Source organism: Euleptes europaea, chromosome 18 (assembly GCF_029931775.1).
Source record: "Euleptes europaea isolate rEulEur1 chromosome 18, rEulEur1.hap1, whole genome shotgun sequence".
Taxonomy (NCBI): domain Eukaryota; kingdom Metazoa; phylum Chordata; class Lepidosauria; order Squamata; family Sphaerodactylidae; genus Euleptes; species Euleptes europaea.
In genome coordinates this window covers 30,586,828-30,607,520 of record NC_079329.1, presented here as the reverse complement: position 1 = coordinate 30,607,520, position 20,693 = coordinate 30,586,828, and the positions used below count along the sequence as shown (strand labels likewise).

The 20,693-nt window shown below is 45.1% G+C and overlaps 1 protein-coding gene across 2 annotated transcripts in view; it reads right to left on the bottom strand.

Annotated features, from left to right (window-relative positions):
* Positions 1-4,322, bottom strand: part of SMARCE1 (SWI/SNF related, matrix associated, actin dependent regulator of chromatin, subfamily e, member 1) — a 45,129-nt gene extending 40,807 nt beyond the window's left edge. For both annotated transcript variants that reach the window (XM_056864786.1, XM_056864787.1), the window contains exons 1-2: positions 4,277-4,322; positions 3,246-3,289 (exon numbers count right to left, since the gene is read on the bottom strand). In XM_056864786.1, the coding sequence (XP_056720764.1) occupies positions 3,246-3,289; positions 4,277-4,283 (51 nt within the window). In that variant the 5' untranslated portion in view covers positions 4,284-4,322. The remainder of the gene's footprint in view (positions 1-3,245; positions 3,290-4,276) is intronic.
* Positions 4,323-20,693: the final 16,371 nt, after the last annotated feature.

Here is a 20,693-nt window from a genome sequence, read left to right as displayed (position 1 = left end):
GTTTGGGATGAGGCTATCTGAAGGACCATCTCCAACCATCTATTGTCAACCCAGCCTCTCAGATCACCACTTAGGGCCCTCCTTTGTTGGCTGAGCTGGGATGGGTGGATAAAGAGTTCTCGGTAGTGGACCACGGTTGTGGAACGCTCTGCCTTTCTTCTTCACTGCCCACTGAGAGGTGAGCAACGAAGACTTGTTTTTAGTTCTCATCTGGGAACCTGATATGTGGTGAGTTGATACTGATTGTTGTGATTTATTTTTGTGGTGGCTAGTTTTAATGTAATTTGATTTTATACCATTTTAAGAAGTCATCATTAGCCATTTTGGAAATCTTAATGAAAAGCCGAATATAAACATTTTAATAAAATAAAACATGGATAGACTCCTTTGCTCTGAGATGGTGCAACAAATGGACCTTGTAGCATTACAATGCAAACAACAATTCAATGTGTCTCACTCCCAAGAAAAACAAATGCAAATGGTGGAATCCTGAAGCCTGGATTTAAGTGTAACTACTTTCCTTTCTAAGTGGTTTACTTTCAGTCATCTTTATTCACTGTGGCTTGGATCGACAGGTTCCATTCTGCTAGCTGTGGAACCTTCTGTGATGGACAGAAGATTCTGTCCTCCATTCTTCCCCATTCAGCTCAGACCAATCAGATTCAACAGGCTGGAGTGAAAGAAAAAACCCGAGGGGTTTAACTTCCAACTCAAAAGGAAGAGTTGGGTTTTGGAGGGAAAGGGGGGCAGGATATCCTGGAATGGACAGGTAGTCCAATAAGGAGTACTGTTTAGACACACATGGTTTGGGTGCTGTTCCTATGAAAACAATAAGTGTTAATGCTTGTCTGGGTATTGTGTCCTTGTCTGAGTCTCTTAGAAAACATACTTGGTAACAGCCAAGTATACAGCACCTCTCCGCTCCAGTAACTGGTGTCATCTATCATATTAGAAGAAGAATGTGCCCTTGAGTCACAGCTGACTAATGGTGACCGCATTCACACGCCATTCCAGACAAGAGGTGAACAGAGGTGGTTCACTATTGCCCTCCTTCACACAGCAACCCCAGTTGTCCTTGGTGGTCTCCCATCCAAGCACTGACTGTGGCCAACCCTGCTTCGCTTCCAAATTCTGACTAGCTATTTGGGCTGCTATCATACTAGAGTGGGAAGGAATTCAGTGTCACAGTTGCAAACTAAATAAACTTGTGTTGTTGTTATTGTTTTACATTTGACTCCAGTGTTCTCATCAACCAGTTTGATCTAGGGGGAAAGGGTCCTGAATGATATCGACTCTGTTCTCTGGATTTAGGATTAAGTGATCCCATTACAAAGGAAAACAAAAATAAAAGAAATGCACTTTGCCTCACACTTCTAAAGCTGAACCTTTTAAAAGAAAAGTAGGTTGCAGGGGGTAATACGGCACACAACTCTTCAGCCAGAGAGATTTTTTTTTTAGAGTGGTTAAATGTGAAGAGTGAAATGAAGGAGGGGTGGAGAACCTTTTTTCTGCCAAGAGCCATTTGGATATTTATAACATCATTCATGGGCCATACAAAATTATCAACTTAAAAATTAGCCTTCTATATTTGGTCAAACATTTAGCCAAGAGACGGCTCAGAGTGTCTTCCATGCAGAGCGACTTGCTTTTGAGCTCTGCCGTTCCCAGCTGGGCCCGAAAGATTCAGGCAGGACAGCAAACACAAGACACAGTTTGTTGGGCGGTCTTAGCAGCTCCATAGCTAACTACTCTTCTTCAAGGGGGGGAAAGGTTCCTTTTCTCAGGAAAACAAACTCACATCTGCCTTGAATAGAAGCTATTCCTGTCTGCGGGAGGGGGCGGATTGCCAGTCTTAGATCCTTGAGCTAGAGATCTGCCAGGACCCACAAAGGGCCAGACCAAATGATTTCGTGGGCCTTATAAGGCCCCTGGTCCTGACATTCCCCACCCCTGTAATAAAGGATAGCTCCAAGGAAAGGAGACTGAGGAGTCTCCTACAGGAAGGATCAGACCAGAGGGTGAAGCAAGTAGCTAAATTCTATGCCGCAATATATAAGATCCGTCAGACAAAGCTGGGGCTTGGTAACTTAACTTAAAATGGGGAATGTTTTATTAATTCGAGGTCTGTTTAAATTATATAAACTGTCTATGAATCATATATCCTATAGTTTTAGTTACTGTATATTCTCCAATTTCAATTCTGTAACGGATATGAATGTTTTTAATGGCATTTGCCGTATTAATAAATGAATCTGAAATCTGAATCTGAGTGAAAGGCCTGGGCTGGGGTTGTGACACCTTCCTCCAGTACAAGGATTCTTTTCACTGATGCAAGAGTTGTGTCCCACCACTGGAAGGCTCCATGGCTAACAGGATGGAAACTTCATGCATCACAAGCACCCAATGCGTCCCTGACACTTTCAGTCAGTAGATTCACCTAGAACCAGACTAGGTGTTAACTGTCAGAACTAGACTAAGGGTTAACTGTCAGTTTCAACAACGAAGTGACAATCTTGTGCTCCTGAGTACAGTACTTTTGCTATTATCTCTCTAGTACCTGTAACCACAATGCACCTTCCCTTCTAACCTGCCAGGACACCCAGCTATACCTCACTCTTTGGAAATGAAATCGTAAGATGGGGGGGGGGGGAACGGGGACAGAAAATGTCTACTACAGCCAAAACACACACACTCACCTTCACAAGCTTTAAAGACTGGAGCCTGCTTTTACCCTGGCTTCCAACAAAGTGTAACTGAAACCTTTACAAAATATTTTGCTTTAAGAAAAAATCTTAAAGGACAACTATTTAAAGAGGAAGTGAAGATACAAGTTCTTTAAAAAAATCACATAAAACGTCAATTCAAATAAGCGTGATAAAACATTTTATGGAGTGTTCTTCCCCTGGAGTCTTGTGATAAACAATGTTTGGTGTAATATAGTGGGGAAAGGTGAATAAGTAGGTACTGCAGTTAACTCTGTTTCTCACTTTTATTTCAGTGGAGTTACAGTTCAGAAATTGGACAGATTCCACATTCTAGTTCTTGAAAACGACCAGTTTGGGGATAAAATATGGCAACAAGGTCTGCTGGGATTCAACAGTCCTGGAGAAGAATCAGGGTTTGCCATTGAGATGCACCCCTTACTCTGGCTCACGGAGCTCCTTGTACTCTGTCCATTTCAAATATAATGTAACTAAAATGACACCAGGTCTGTGTGAAATTAAGAAAAATATTGGCATACTTACGGTTGTGGGGGCTGGGGTGGGCGGTGGGGCATAAGATGGCCTTTCTGTTTTAAAAAAAGAAGGGAAAATGAATGACTGTGTAGAGGATATGGGATCTAGAAACCGCAAGGCATTTTTAAGACATCAAAGCAAAATATGAACAGATGAGGAAAAAGAAAGATGCAAAACTTGAAAAAGTGCCTCAAATTCTATATTATAGGAGCATCCAATCTATGGATTGGGAGTTTGTGGGAGTTCAAGTAAGTGAACAACATGATCAGCCATAATACAAAAGCACATTTATAATCACAACTAATTTTTGCCCCTTTCCAGTTTTACTCCCTCTCCCCCAACTCAACAGCAAGTGGTGGCTAATCTAGTCACTGCAGAGTGTATCCCTCCATCTTCACATGGGAGAATTTCTTCTGTCCAGAAAGCTTTCTCTCTGACATGTAAATGATTCTTACAGAGAATAATTTTCAGGTGGAGCTGTTTTCAAACCAGTGCACCTGAGGTCACATGCAAAGCCTGCATCACCCATCATGCAAGAAGACTGTACACCAATTCAGCAGCAAGAGGACACTCAGTCCTAAGCAAACCACTAGGATAAAGCCAAGCATGTGACTGACACGGTGGCAGCGCTTCCCTTTGACTACATAAGGCAATGGTATGACAACTGCGCCCTGACCTGGATGGCCCAGGCTAGCCTGATCTCGTCAGATCTCAGAAGCTAAGCAGGGTCAGCCCTGGTTAGTATTTGGATGGGAGACCACCAAGGAATACCAGGGTTGCTGTGCAGAGGAAGGCACTGGCAAACCACCTCTGTTAGTCTCTTGCCATGAAAACCCCAAAAGGGGTCATCATAAGTCGGCTGCGACTTGAAGGCACTTTACACACACACATGACAACTGCACACTTTCCTTCCAAGACTTGGGGCATCTCAGGCTGGAAAGGTCAGAGAGCGTTAATGAGCTGTGGAATGAAACACACTCTGCGCCATTTTATATGCGGGTAGGGTAAATGAAACAGGAAACTCCTTCTAATGAACTTACTTGACATTTTGGTAGGTAAAAAGGTTCAACCAGATGATGTTAAACCTGAAAAATAATAACACAACAGCATGAACCAAGTTCTCTCTCAACACAGAATGCATCAGAACTCGTCACAATGCAGTCTACTGATCACACATAGACAGAAATATTGTAATTCATATATTGGACAAGAGCCACAAACAGAACCCCAATGTTACCTCTTTGCCCTCATTCCCTACTGAGCCTAAGTGCATGAAATTGAGCCGAATGCACGTTCTTCCACATCATCCACTCCACCTCTCTCTGTTCCCCTTATTATTTTCACTCATCTTGAATTTTAAATTGGAAGCTCTATGAGAAAGAGGCTTGTCATGTACTCTGTAACAGTCAACCAATGGCATGATATATACGTATTTATAAACTAATGGCAATTAAGTGCACTGACCAAAAGTATCTTGTTTTATAGGAATTTGATGCACCTGCTGTGGGACAATACCTCTGATATTAATGTGCTGGTCCTTGCTTCTAGGGTGGAAAGCCTTCACCATTTGTGGAATTATGAACAGCTTTGGTCATGGAAAAGGCTCACCCATGCATTTCCAACAAAGAAATCCAGCAGTCTGGACAGGCCAGTAGATCTGGCAATGGGATAGAGGCAAACACAGCCAACATACTGTATCCCTGTTCACTACCATTCCTGGCAAGAAGACAAAGGAGCCTTTGAACCAAGTGATGAGTTGATTTGGTTATTCAAAGAAACTATATGGTATATTGCTCTCACCAGAACCTAAATTCTTTTCCTGGGAGTAAGTCCCTCTGAAAAAACCCTGGGTAGGATTCTGAGTAGACCTGTTCAGCATTGTTTTCAGAGAGTCAGCTGGGTCCACCAGAAATGTTCATGGAAGGCAGGGCAGGTCTTTCCCCCACCTCCCCCAAGCATTTGTCTTTTTATCCTGAAACTCCTCTCTGAGGTTTACGAGTGCCCCACAGACAAAATGGGCCTACAGCAATGGGGACAAATCTAGTGAAACTGCCTCTTCTCCACTCCTTCCACTTGTATCAGACTTGCCATCATGCATTCGTGTCTACTATTCTCATATTGCTATATATGACATTGCTCCCCAGTCCACCTCATAGATCACGAGATGCGATTTGGGAATTCCTGGTTTAAATGTAGGTTCTTCAGAGCATGGGGTCCCAATTCAGACTGGGATGCACAAGGACAGAGTGCTTAAGTATCCCCATGTCATGGTCCTCACCTGAAACAGCCCTGGAAAACTGCTGCTTGCCCCACTGGAGAAGCTTACAAACAGCCCATCAGTACATGCAAGCATCCTCAATGGGGGAATTCCCCAGTGCTGTTTCAGCTAAGAAAGACAGCATGTGGGAAAGCTAAAGTCCCCTCTCCTGCATGCCATGATTGTCCCTGTCAGAATCAGGGGGCCATGTACCTGAGAATCTAGGTTTTGACAGGGAACCCAGAACCACATCTGCTTAATAAGACATGGGGCAAGCCCAGCAACAGTGTATTGTGTAGTTAGGCCTTTAGGCTAAAAGAACAGCAATGTGTCAAAGGTTTGAGGCACGGGTGAGATTTTAACCAATACACAGGATTTTTTAAATCTGTTTATGTTGCTTATAGCATACAGAAGTGAAAAATTTACATGTGACTGTCACAAGTTGTTCCCCACTTTGAGTCTTGCTAGGCCAAAAGAAACCCATAATTACAAAGAGACCAATGGAAAGATCTGGGAATATGTGCAAAGAGACTGTTTGACACCTTGTAAGTTTCTGAAGAATTATTCTAAAATTATAACTTGATGGTATGGTATTTGACAGCATGGCGACTGCAGAAAATTTATAGTACTGTTAACCTAGACTGGTGGAACGTTGGAGGGCAAAGACAGATTTTGCACATATTTGGTTGTCATGCATACCAATTCTAATAATTGGCCCTAGGATCATCAAAAGAAAACCAACAATGAGATGCTGGTGTTTATAATCAGAAGCTGCTCACAACAAAAGGGTGGAAAATCAAATGATTAAACTGTTTAAAACAATATTGTAAGTGAGGAGAAATTGGATTGTTTCAATATTGGGGGGAAAGCAGGGCTGCCAGTCCCCCCTGGCCTCTGGCAGGGGACAGGGTTGCCAGCTCCAGGTCTGGAAATTCTTGGAGATTTGGGGATGGAGCCTGGGGAGGACAGGGACCTCAGTGGGGTACAAAGCCATAGAGCCCACCCTCCAAAACTTCCATTTTCTGCAGGAAAACTGATCTCTGCAGTCTGGAGATGAATTGTAATTCTGGGGGGATCCCCAGGTCCCACCTGGAGGCTGGCATCCCTAGAAAAAAAGCAATCTCTGGTAATAAAAAGTGATGAAAACTAAATTCAGGATTGTTTCCTTAACTATTCTTTTCTCAAATATGTACTCATTACGTAAGTTGTGTATTAATTCTGTGTGTGTGTGTGTTAAGTGCCGTCAAGTCGCTTCCGACTCATGGCGACCGTATGAATGAAAGTCCTCCAGAATGTCCTGTCTTTGACAGCCCTGCTCAGATCTTGCAAATTGTGGGCTGTGGCTTCCTTTATTGAGTCCATCCATCTCCTGTTGGGTCTTCCTCTTTTCCTGCTGCCTTCCACCTTTCCTAGCATGACTGTCTTTTCCAGTGACTCTTGTCTTCTCATAATGTGACCAAAATACGACAGCCTCAGTTTAGTCATTTTAGCTTTCTGGGTCAGTTCAGGCTTGATTTGATCGATAACCCACTGATTTGTTTTTTTGGCTGTCCAGGGTATCCGTAACCCTCTCCTCCAACACCACATTTCAAAGGAATCTATTTTCTTCCTATCAGCTTTCTTCACTGCCCAGCTTTCACACCCATACGTAGTGATAGGGAATAAGATTTTACGTATTAATTCTAAGGCTGCAAAAATAATAATAATAATTACTTATGCTTGTACACATAAATGGCAAAATTGCGTGTCACGTTTATTTTGCCGTAAGAACAAACAACAGAATCCAACTGTGTGTGTTGGGTGGGGGGGGGAAGAAAGATCTTTTAGGTGCCCAACTCTCCCCGCCCCCCCCCCATTACTGCCTATGGTTGTTTACGGTGGGGGGGGGCAAGTGGGAAGAAGGCAAAATAGTTTCACGCCGTTCAGGTGGTGCAATAAAGGATGGGAGGAAGCTCCGCCCTTCCAGGGCCTACCGAGGCACAAAGGTCCGGCTCACGCTCTCTCCGAAACCAAAGTCCGGCCCGCAAACTCACCGGCTCCGACGCGGGCCTGAGGCCTGGCTCCTTTGTCTCCAGATGGGGAACCACGAAGTAGTCAGGGATGATGGGGGAGGCAGGCGTTACTCCCGTTTCCTTTTCCGCACTTTCCACACAACTGCTTCTCTCGTTTGTTTGAAAAATATATATATATTTCTGCGGTGCTCCTTTCCCCCACAAACAAGCTCCCCATTTTGGTACACATTTCCCCCCTCCCTTTTCTCATCTCTCCAACGGTTTTTTTCCCCCCTTTCTCCCCAAAAGAGATTATACCGAAACTGCCGAAATGTGGTAAAAGTATATTTACTTTAAGAGGCTGACATGCCGAGGGAGGGGGCGGGCGGCTGCGGGCTAGGTCACGTGACTGACGCCAAAGACGAGGCCTGGGTGAATGGGATGTAGTGGATGCGCGCGCACTGAGGAGGGAGGGGGCGGGCGGCCGCGGGCTAGGTCACGTGACTGACGCCAAAGACGAGGCCTGGGTGAACGGGATATAGTGGATGCGCGCGCACTGAGTAGGGAGGGGGCGGTCGGCTGCGGGCTAGGTCACGTGACTGATGCCAAAGACGAGGCCTGGGTGAACGGGATGTAGCGGATGCGCGCGCAACGAGTAGGGAGGGAGGGGGCGGGCGGCTGCGGGCTAGGTCACGTGACTGACGCCAAAGACGAGGCCTGGGTGAACGGGATGTAGCGGATGCGCGCGCAACGAGTAGGGAGGGGGCGGGCGGCTGCGGGCTAGGTCACGTGACTGACGCCAAAGACGAGGCCTGGATGAACGGGATGTAGTGGATGCGCGCGCACTGAGGAGGGGAGGGAGGGGGAGCGTTTCGACTCATTCGCATTAAGAGCGGATTTGGCGCCTTTTTTTCGCCCGTTCTTTGTCCGTTAAATTCCCGTCCGGCTACCTTCGCAGATTCTTGTCCATGATATCGAGTGTTTTCAGTGTCTAAAATGAGACATTCATCGCTGACTGAAGCCCTTCCAGTTTGCCTAATCTCCAAAACAGTTGAGGAACTAGTGATGGGTGTGGGAGAGGGCTCTCTGCGCATGCGCAGAGGCATTCTGCTCAATATGTCAATGTTCTCCAGGGGATGGACTAAAGCGAATGACAAGATTGCCCACTAGAAACAATGGGAGAGGCTGCCCAGCGTTTTAGTACATCCCTTCTCCATAGGGTTGCCAACCTCCAGATACTAGGAAGACAGAAACAGCACAAATTTCCAATGCAATTAAATATATTAAGTGCAAAAAGGTGTACAGTGGAAACACATACAACAAACGATACACAAAATACAAAGGATCAAAAAGATAAGGTAAGTACTAAATTGGTTCATGTAGGTTATCCGGGCTGTGTAACCGTGGTCTTGGAATTTTCTTTCCTGACGTTTCGCCAGCAACTGTGGCAGTGTCCTTCAGTGCTACTCCTCTGAAGATGCCTGCCACAGTTGCTGGCGAAACGTCAGGAAAGAAAATTCCAAGACCACGGTTACACAGCCCGGATAACCTACATGAACCAATGAACTCTGACCGTGAAAGCCTTCGACAATATTAAGTACTAAATGTTGTTGCTTATCAATGACTTGACAATTTCTTTTACAGAGTTCAAACTTCCAGGTAAGTGCAATTGTCCAAAAGTTTTGAGGACATATGAACAACTAGATCAGCTGGAAAAGATGAAGATGGACGTGTTGTCTAGAATCGTTATTCACTTTTCGCCAAGGCTTCATCAGCTGATCAATTTCTCAATAAAAATTCTATACAAATATATGACCATAATAGGTGCAATTCCAACTGCCCACAGGCTTAATGATGAATCAATGTAAGGAAGTACATACAAGGCTGATGAAGCCTTGGCGAAACGTGAATAACGATCTAGACAACACGTCCATCTTCATCTTTTCCAGCTGTTCTAGTTGTTCATATGTCCTCAAAACGTTTGGACAATTGCACTTACCTGGAAGTTTGAACTCTAAAAGAAATTGTCAAGTCATTGATAAGCAACAACATTTAGTACTTACCTTATCTTTTTGATCCTTTGTATTTTGTGTATTGTTTGTTGTAAGTGTTTTCACTGTACACCTTTTTGCACTTAATATATTTAATTGCATTGGAAATGTGTGCTGTTTTTGTCTTCCTTATACTATACGGCAAAGAGCCTTCTTTTTCTGGTTTAACCTCCAGGTACCAGCTGGAGGTCTCCTGCTATTACAACTGATCTCCAGCCGATAGAGATCAGTTCACCTGGAGTAAATGGCCATTTTGCCAATTGGACTCTATGGCATTGAAGTCCCTCCCTTCCCTAAGCCCTCCCTTCCCTGTTTGTGTGGTACCAGTTCAGGACTGAAGGTGAAAACTCATACGGCTGAATGCTTCTTGCAAAAAATATCTCTGCACTAGTGTCGGGGAGGAAGATTCTATCCTTCTTCCTGTTGTTGTTTTTTAAGTGGTTTGTCATATCGTCCTTAATTGGCATGATATCACTATACATATGGTAGCATGTAAAAATATAAATTTTTGAGATATAACCTTACAAAATGGTTAAAAGACACTTGCATAAGATAGTGTTGTGAGTTAATACATCCATCTATTTAACTAATTTGTGGCATTCTATAGCAATCTTTAAAAATTGTGCTACCTTCTCCAGAACATAGGGCGAACAATTATTCAATAGAAAGGAATCAGTACAGGAATCAGAGGCATTCAGTCTACATGTCTGCAAAGGGCTTAGTAGTTCATTACGAATTTCTGAATAGAAATTACAATAAAATAAAACATGGACAACTGTTTCAACACAATTACTGCCACAGGGACAAAGTCTGTCTGGGGGATTTTGCTAAATCTTCCATCGAGTAATGCAGATGGCATAACATTAAACCTAGCTAGGGAGATGGCTCTGCAATAAGGTGGATCATACATGTGAGATAGATATGGGGAAGGCTGGTAGACATCAAAAGGTATCCCTAAGTTTAGTGGCGAGCAGGTTTTATTAGCAGCCCTATATAGATCCTGAAGGCCTATATTTAAAAGTAGAGGAGCATTCTATTATGTTATTCCATACATGGAATCCAAAATGATGTACCCCACAAATTGGTTTACCACCTGAGTGATAGCTAAGATCTGTATCTCCACTGAGGAGGCGTTAGAGCTAAACCTTTCATTTTATAAAACCTGTTTGTAAATACGTTATTTAAAAATGAGGTGGTTTTTCTTGAGTCTTTAGAATGAGAAGGGCTGAACTATAAAAATAAATAAGAGTGCATGGGGGAAAGGCAAAGTTATTTCCCAGGGCTGTTATGTCTTAGTTTAAATATATGCTGTCTGGAGATGCAGCCAGCTGTCAAATAGCCCCCAAAGGTGTTTTCCTTTCCCCTCAACATCATAATTCTCTCTGTCTCTCTCTCAAGCAGTGCTGAATACTTTGAAGTCAGTTTAAGAGAATCTAATTTTTCTGGAAACTTGCTGGGTGACCTGGGGCCACTCTCACCCTCTCAGCCTCAACCCTGGCAAGTATTTGAATGGGAGACCTCCTAGGAATACCAGGGGCATGATACAGAGTCAGACAATGGCGAACCACCTCTGAATGTCTCTTGCCGTAAAACCCTATGTGGTCACCATAACTCAGCTGTGACTTGACAGCAAAAAAGAAAAGAAAAGTAATGTTATGACAGTTTCCTGGGGGATTCTCTGTGTTGTTTTAAACAAAAAGACAAACATTGTTCTTTTGATAAGTTTTTAGCAATGCAAGGGAAGAATCTGAAATGTATACTTAAAAGATTTGTCCAGCTGAACTTTATTTAATTTACCAGGGGCATGCTAAACCTATTATACACAGTCCAGTGAAAAGCAGCTTTTTTTGCTTTACCTACAGTGCCATCCTGAGCAAAGTTTACACACCTTTCTAAGCCAGTTGACTTAAATTGACTTTTGATGGTGTAACTCTGTTTGGAGTTGCATTACTGATGTGTTCTTTTTGTGTTTTTGTTTGTTGGATCCATGTGCTTTTCTGCTATTGAAAAATGAAGGAAGGGTCCCCTTTGACCATCCAGAAATGCAATACTGGAGATCATGGGACTGACATGTACAAAAACCTTGTTGGGTGGGGCTGTAGTTAGGGTTACCAGGTCCTTCTTCGCCACCAGCAGGAAGTTTTGGGGGCGGAGCCTGAGGAGGGCAGGGTTTGGGGAGGGGAGGGACTTCAGTGCCTTAGAGTTCAATTGCCAAAGCTGCCATTTTCTCCAGGTGAACTGATCTCTATCTGCTGGAGATCAATTGTAATAGCAGGAGATCTCCAGCTAGTACCTGGAGGCTGGCAACCCTAGCTGTGGTAGAGAAGCACAGTTGTGTGAAATATACTGAAAAAGCAGGCTAAAGCTAGTCTAGTACATGTTAGTTAAGTTTTGGCACAGGAAAAGGTCTTGATTGTTATTTTTGAGATAAAAAGTAGGATGATCGTAGCAGGCAGTGGCCTGACTGATTGGGTTGCCTTGTTGCAGATCCAGGGTAATTCCGTGGGGAAGCGTAAGTTGAAATATCAAATTTTTATTGACAAATTCTTTGGTATATATTGTTTTAACAAATTCTTTGGTATATATTGTTTTTGGAGTATGATTGGCCACAACTTTTTATTAACTTTGAACAACCTTAACTACTTTAACAACTGTAAAACATTGGCATGGCATATGAGGCTGGATCCTGGAACAACAGCCAACCCCAATGTGGCTTGATGTGCAAAACCTTCCACCAGCGATCCCGCTGGGAACACCATTAGGGAGTGGCAGTAACTGGGATCACCTGGGTGCATGCCGCTAGGTGTGCCCCTGCCGTCTGGTAAGTGGCATTTGTAGTAGCTAGCCCTTGAGCTGATCTTATCTTGCGTTATGCCACTTCCAATCCCTTATGGGGACCCCTCCTATTGGAAAAGGGGGGTTCACAGCCCACCTTTTCCGAGGGGATCCAGCCCATATGCTTACCAGTGCCAATCAGCAGGGTGGAGGCCCATGGCCCTCTCCCTGCTCCCGCCAATGCTTCACAGTTGGAGCCAGTCCATCAAGCCCTGATGCTTAACAACCACAGATCGTTGCCCCAATCCGACAAATGGACCCCATCTCGAAGAAATAACGCAGGTTCCCTAAAAGAAATATCCCAATGAGGAAATATCATGCCACCAAGGGCAATGACGGATTTTCCAATGGCGGTCGTGGCCTTCCATCTCGCCAGATCAACCTTTTGTGGTTGCGAGCGCTGCGCCAATGTCGCCATTCTAACATGTCGGACCAACAAATTAACATATGGGGGAATGCTGCTGCCAACATTCTGAAGTCCGAGGATGCGGTTTCCGACACATCTTTTCCCTTTCGAATTGCTAGGTCGTTTTCCCCCAGTTGGACAACGAGCACGTCAGGGGCGCCATGCCACTGGGCCACCTTCAACACGGTGGGAACCAAGTCAGCCCACCGCATCCCACTGGACCCCATCCAGAAAATTTTTAACGATACGTCAAGGCCCAGATTCCAGCCCCTGCCAGACGAAGGTACGTACTTGCTGGCACAGTCCACTACGCTGTGTCCTACCAGCCAAACCTACCAGCCAAACTTGTACGCCTGGCTGCAACTTAAGGAATAATAGGTTAATAGAATCCCAAGTGGGGCCTAACATAATCTCTGTATGTGCTCGAGCGCCACCTGCCGATGCTTTTGATGCTGCTTCTGGGGAGGCCCACCTGAGCCGCCGTAGTAGCAGCCCCAATACAGAAGGAATGAGATCCGAACTCCCCAGCCAGCAAGCCTAATTCCTCCAGGCACCAGCGAAAGACTCGCACAAATTGGTAGCGAGTCAGATATTCCCCATTATTGTGAATGAATAGTGGCCCGGCTTGCAATGGCCGGACCCTCAAAAACCTCCATATGGCCGTCACCGGGCAGGGGGCTGCCCCTTGGGCTCCATGCAGCCTCACTCGGACCCCTAAACCTTTCTGATCCATTTTGGATTGCCATATAGTCACCACCAGTGTGCCTGCCACAATACTCACCGAATCGGATTTGTCCTTTCCAGAACTAGAGACCAGCTCTCCCACACGCAGGGCCCCATAAAAGGCTAAAGTGAAGGCAGCTTGAAACAATGATACTTCGAAAGCAGTTGAACAAACGGACTCTAGGCTATCCGGTAAGCCTGCTAAGATGCCGATCATAACTGGGCGCCATTGATCTGCTGCATGAGGGAGCCCCCTCTTCCATCCCATAACTGCCTTGCCCGCCATATACGATGAACAGAAGTCCTCCTGCCCGTGAGCCCTGTTAAAGAATGTTACTGCTGCTAGGTGTACCCCAATTGTTTTTGCAGCATAACCTTTAACCCTCATGTGTGACAGATATTGCAACTCCAATTGGTCCGGGATTGGCCAGTCTCCCGGACCCCCCATAGCAGATGAAAAAAGCAAGAACCGCTTGGCTACCACCAAATAAGCCTGAAAAGTTGCTGGCAAAACTGACATATAAATGCCATGAATCAAGGTCCGTTTCCAAGGTTCCATGGGTCCTCCGGAAATACTTCTGGCAGTTGGGCCGCCTCTGGTGCCAGAGCCCGGAACCTGTCGAGCTGCAGGCGAGAAAGAATCTGCTATGCTATTATCCACGCCCAGAACGTGGCAAGTAGTAAAAGAAATGTTAGCCGTGAGACAGGTTAAAACAAATTTTCGGACCAAGCGCATAACCCGGCTGGACTTAGATGTTTGGCGATTCACAACGTGAACCACCGCAAGGTTATCGCACCAGAATTTTATGCGTTTATCCCGAAAGTGCTCCTGCTAAATTGTCACCGCTACAACCAGAGGGAATAATTCCAAAAAAGGAAGATCCCTTATCAAGCTGGACTCTGACCAAGTTCTGGGCCAGGCCTGGGCACACCATTTTCCCTGGAAATACAGTCCAAAGCCGATGCTGCCAGAAACATCTGACTGTAATTGCAAGTCTTGGCCAAGTGCAGAGTGGTCCAGCCACAAGGCTACCCCGTTGAAGTGCTCCAAGAACTGAAGCCAGGTCCAGGCATCCTCCCTCATTTCCCTTGTCGCCCGGATGCGGTGATGGGGTGCTTTAATACCCACCGTGGCCCTGCACAGCCGTGCACAAAATGCCCTCCCAGGTGACACTACTCCGCACGCAAAGTTGAGGTGCCCGTTTACTGATTGTAACTCTTTCAAGTGCATTTTGTTTTGCGTAATAAGAGTGACAACAGTGCCTGAAGAGCCAATAGTTTTTCTTCAGGTAGTCTGGATGTGCCTGCCCTGGTGTCAATCTCAATTCCCAGGAACTTCAGTGTACATGCTGGGCCTTCTGTGTTTTCCGTGGCCAAGGGTACACCCAGCTCTGAAGCTAGCACCTGAAAATCTGTCAGCATTTTGTCACATGTTCCCGACCCGGTCGGGCCCACCATTAAAAAGTCATCCAAGTAATGCAAGATGAGCTGGTCGCCAGATTTTTCTTTTAATGCCCACTCCAGAAAGGTGCTGAATACCTCAAAGGCCGCATACGCCACTGAACAGCCCATTGGCATGGCCTTATCAACATACCAGCAGCCCTGGAATTGTAGTCCCAAAAGGCAGAAGTCTGATGGATGGACAGGAAGTAAGGGGAAGGCCGATTGTATATCATATTTTGCCATTTCCGCCCCCGGGCCGCATGACCGTACGATGTGAATCTCATGGTCGAAGGATTGATAATGTACCGAGCAAAGCTCCGGTGGGATGGCTTCATTAACTGACCCACCTCTTGGGTGGGATAAATGATGGATGAGCCTGAATTCACCTGGTGCCTTCTATGGGACAACGCCCAGTGGTGGTACAAAGAGAGTTTAATACGGTCCAAGACCCCGGGGGGGGGGCAGCCATCCTACCGGCCTGGCATTCCTTCCTGATTTTTTCAGCCACTACCTCTGGCAAATCATAGGCTGATTTTAAATTACTGGCTGCCATTGGCACCCGGGGATTAAAGAAAGGGATCCGGAAACCATGTGCAAAACCCTCCCACAGGTACTTTGCAGTTTTCCTATCTGGGTATTTGGCCAATAACAAGGAAAGGGCTGATAAATTAACTGGGGTATAGGCCAAGCTGACCAGCCCAGTCTTACTGCTTTGCGCCTGTGGCTGAGGTACCTGCCCCGCTTGTGTCCTTTCTGTTTGCATTAAGTGATTGCCTTCCCCCCACTGAAAGGAAGACCCGCTGCTGCTGTTGCTGGCATAACTGGATTTGGGGTGTGGGCCGTAACAAAGCTCGCAGTTGTGTTCAAAGTGGGATTTTATCCCCTGGCACTTCCCTTGATTATATTCCCAACATACACGCCTCCCCGGGTCCCTGCGCACCCCACCCCATTTGTTCCAACAGCTGGTGTCAATTTTTGGCTTTATGTTGGGCCCGATGTTGATCAACCATAACTTGTCATTGATCAAGTCCACCTGGTTCGCTCATTTTGCGAGGCCCATTTTCTAAAAGCTTCGTCATAATCCATGGCCGCCACGTCACTCGCCAAGTTGCGAGCGCGTAAAACGGCCAAATGATTGATGAGATGCCAACCCCGATCAGGGTAAACAGAGGCCACCAAGCCCATAAATATTGAATAACCTGTCAACCATTTGTCGAACGTTTTGTCCCAATTGCTGAGATTCTCTTTCTTCTTCCTCCGTTCCTTTGAGGAGGATTGTGACTTACGTCCCTCCTCTACTTCCGGTTTAATTAAGGAAAAGAGATCAATATAGAATCCATCCAAAATATCCTCCCGTAAATCTTTAGGAAGGTGAATACCGGGAGGGTCCTCATCATCATTAAAATGTGCTGGAAGGGAGGGGTGTGATGTGGCCCTATCCTTATCCCAAACCACCCCGTGTCCGGTTGTTGATACTTGTTGACCTCGGGGCCCTACGGCGTGCCCATGTGGGGAGACCTGGCATGTTGGCTGCTACCACCCAGTAATCCAACCCCTGTTCCCCTGATTCGCTTCCTGAAGAATGCTCACGATGCAACTTGCATAATTATTAGGCTTTCCAGGAGCCCGGTGGTGGCGGGGAAACCCCTGGCAATTCACCCCTCTGCCCGCTGACCAGCTGAGGGTCAGCGGGCAAACGTGCACACCGCGTGCACATCACTTCCAGTTTACAACCGGAAGTGCCTCCTCGCGAGGGGCCTTATACCACTCACTCTTAATTTGAGTGGTAAAGGGCCGCTTGTGATGCGGCACTTCCGGGTGTAAACACATTGCGAGCATTTACACCCGGAAGTGCCGCGTCGCAAGCGGCCCTTTACTACTCAAAGTAAGAGTTTGGTATAAGGCCCCTCACGAGGCGGTACTTCTGGTTGTAAACCGGAAGTGACGTGCATGCGCGTGATTCCGAGCTCTGCCCCAAAAGCCTCCCTCCGGAGGAGAGGGGAGACCTGGCAGCCCTAATCACTATATTAAAACATGAGTCCAGTGGCACTTTAAGACTAACAGCCCACTCCTGAGAGCTGCCATGGCTGGGGATGGCGTGGCCAACCAAAGAGGTTTCGCCATTGCATCGGGGGTGGGGGGAGGGGCATTTATAAATAAAAAATGGAAAAAGGGGGGGAAGCCCCATTGAAAACAGCAGTGCTGCACTAACGGCAACTCCGCCCCCTGGAACGCCCCAGGAACACCTCCTGGGACACTGGCATGAGGACGTGCACCAGGAGGATACCAGCGGGAAGCTAAGCCGGCGTCTGCGGGCCGCAGTCCAGCAGGGCTGGCATAACTGCCCCTATGCTGCCATCTGTGCCAGTTTAGACAGCACAAGTGGCATGGACACCGGTGTAGGGGTCACACTGCCTCCTAAGTCCATTCGGTCCCCAACCTCAGGAATGGGCTATAACAAAGCAGTTTATGCAGTTTATTCCTGCATAAGGTTTCATGCATCAGAGCTCACTTCATCATATATATTGCAGTAATGAACGGACTCATGAAAGCTTATGACAGAATAAATTGTTTTAATCTTTAGCAGTCCTCTGGTTTCCTGTTTTATTTTGCTGCTACAGATTTAAAATGGCTACACATCTGGAATTTGCAACATCATATTATGCCTCCTAGGATCAATATTCTGATGACACCCACTTTCCCCCTATATATTAGAAGGAGCAGCGGGTTCTTGAACAAGCTCCTAAATTCTGTTATGGTTGGATGATGGTCAGTCAATTGAAAATAGTTTCCAAGGCAAAGCTGTTAATAAGCTTAAAAAAAGGTAAAGGTCCCCTGTGCAAGCACCGGGTCATTCCTGACCCATGGGGTGACGTCATCCCAATGTTTTCTAGGCAGACTTTGTTTATGGGGTGATTTGCCAGTGCCTTCCCCAATCATCTTCCCTTTACCCCCAGCAAGCTGGGTACTCATTTTACCGACCTCGGAAGGATGGAAGGCTGAGTCAACCTTGAGCCGGCTACCTAAATAAAACAATAGTACCTTAAACCTTTTTTGAGTGGTATGCAAGCTATGGATCATTCCTCTTTGGTCAGGATTTTGAATTTGTTCTTCAAGCATTCATTACTTCCCATTTAGGTGGCTGTGATGTGCTTTATATGAGGGTGCATTTGTAGATTGTTTGGAAGTTTCATTTGGGGGCAAATGGCTACCCATTCGTTGGCTGAATTAAGATGGAGACATCATATTACTCCAGTCCTAGCACTATTATACTGGGTGCCTTTTAGTTCCAGGCCCTGTGCAAGCAAGAAACAATTTCTCACTATTAAATTAATCCCTAAAAGACTTGGAACCTGTATATCTTTGGGAGCACCTTCTTTAGCTCTGTTTCTGTCTAACAACCACATTATTATCTCACCTTTCCCAAAGGAGCTCTTGAAAGGTACACATGGTTCTCCCTTTCTCCGTGTTGCCCCTATAACCCTATGAGGTAGGTTAGGCTAGAGTTGCCAGGTCCCTGTTCACCACCGGCAGGAAATTTTTGGGGCGGAGCCTGAGGAGAGCAGGGTTTGGGGAGGGGAGGGACTTCAATGCCATAGAGTCCAATTGCCAAAGCGGCCATTTTCTCCAGGTGAACGGATCTCTATTGGAGATCAGTTGTAATAGCAGGAGATCTCCAGCTAGTACCTGGTGGTTGGCAACCCTAGGTTAGGCTGAAAGAGAGTGAGAGTGACTAGTCCAAGGTCATGCAGTAACCTTCCTGCCAGAGTGTTTTTGCTCATACGGCGAAGCCTTGCTCCATATTTCACCATTTATTGAAATTAAATCTGGGAGGGTGCAGAGAACGGCCTTTTCTGTTGTGACATCTACTCAGGCATGCACCTTCATTTTTTTCATTTTTTCTTTTTGCAAAGGCTCCTACACATTCTGCTGAATGTGTAGGATTGTTCCTGGTGCTGTGTTTAGCTACAGCTGTTTTATTCAGTATCTTTTGATGTAAGCTGTTTTGAGTACTGAACTGCTGGAGAGGCAACTAACAAATCTGATAAATAAAATATGGCTTTGGAAGACTCCTAATTTGCCGATCCTCTGACATAGTGACAGTAATCTATCATTCTTGGTATTGTGTTGAGAAGAATCAAAGGACATTGGGCTTATATACTCCCAGGCTGTTTTATTAGTCTGTATTGCAGTGGTATCATTTACTTTGGTAAATTCATATCCCAGTGGGTTTTTTCTTCTAAATGTTTAAAAGTAGTTTTTAAATCTACTAATTGAAATTCAAGTGTTGTAAAAAGTATACATTAACAAAAGCAACAAAATAAGGGGGAAAGTTACATAATGTAAATGAGACAATTTTACATTCAATATGCCATGTAATCAAATATTAACAGTTCTAGTTCAGAATTTATTAAAGGTAAATCGTAACAGTTAGCTAGCATAGTATTTTAAGTTATGGTAGAAATGTTCTGTTTTAATGTTGCTAAAAATTGGAAGTTTGTCTAAATGCAACGTGATACTTGCTGTGCTGTGTTTTCCTAAAGCATTCAATGTAAGGCAACTGCTGCCCTGCTAGTAAAATTAATACATGCTTCTGATGGCCTAAAGAAAGAGAACATTGATTCTGATTCTCTAGGATATACTGATGACCACCAGTGCCTTTTGACTGTTAAAATAAAGGATTAGCTTCCCGTAAAGACCATAGATGTTATATGCCTACTTTTGTCTTGAGAATCCAGAATACTCATGATATATCTGTGCTTTTACCAAAAAGCCTATGAATTCTGTAAAATATGTTGTGAATGTGGGAAGTTGTGAGCTTTAGTAATGCTTCTGGCACCTTCCCTATGACTTCACCTGTTCAAGTAAGGTCATGCTGTTCTAGGTCGGGACATTATAAGCTGCTTCTTCTTTCTCATATATGAGTAGGCAGATGTCACGAAAGGGGACTGGGGCCATAAAACTAAGAACAATTTAAGCACAGGCAAAGGATAGCATGCATCTTTGAACAGCAGCATAATACAGCTTTTGAAATACTTGGTTTCAAAAGTAGTTTGTCATTCAGTTTGAGAAGCAATTGTCCAAGAAACACAAATCTAAAGCCTCTGTTGGACATATGGAACCAGTTGAATGGTTTTTTGGATCCTAGACTTTAAATAACTACATTTTCTAGTGTTCCAAACCAGAGATTTAAAGTGATATTACATCTCTTTCATGTGTACAGACATATTTAGTCAATGGGGAGCAAAGAACTTCTCTTTTGGTTTATATGTTACAAGAGTTCTTTCACAAGTGATACAATAAATGCCATTTGGTCTGGAATGCATCCCTTCTGGCCATTTCATATCATTATACACTTTTTATCAATGCATCTTTAAAGTACAGTAGGGACCTGTGGCTAATGACTAGTTTGTTGTACTTCAGACTTATGTAGGCAAAAGCATATTTTATTGTGTCTTCCAGCAGAAGAAAGAGGCTAGGGGCAGTACCATGGCCCCTTGAGTCGAATCCCCTGAGCCTCACCTCTTCAGACTGCATAGAGCAAATACGCTGGTGCTATTTTGCACTCTTTTGTGGGCTGCTGATTTGTGCTTAGTCAGCATCCAGAAAACATGGGCAAAATGCCTGGAAAAGCTAGGGGAGAGCAAGGTGACCTCTAATGGTCGGAAAAGGCAAGCATAATCCAAGCAAAGCCCCGAAGTAGTTGGTGGGGTGACCACGAGGAAACAACCATGCATAAATGGCTCCAGT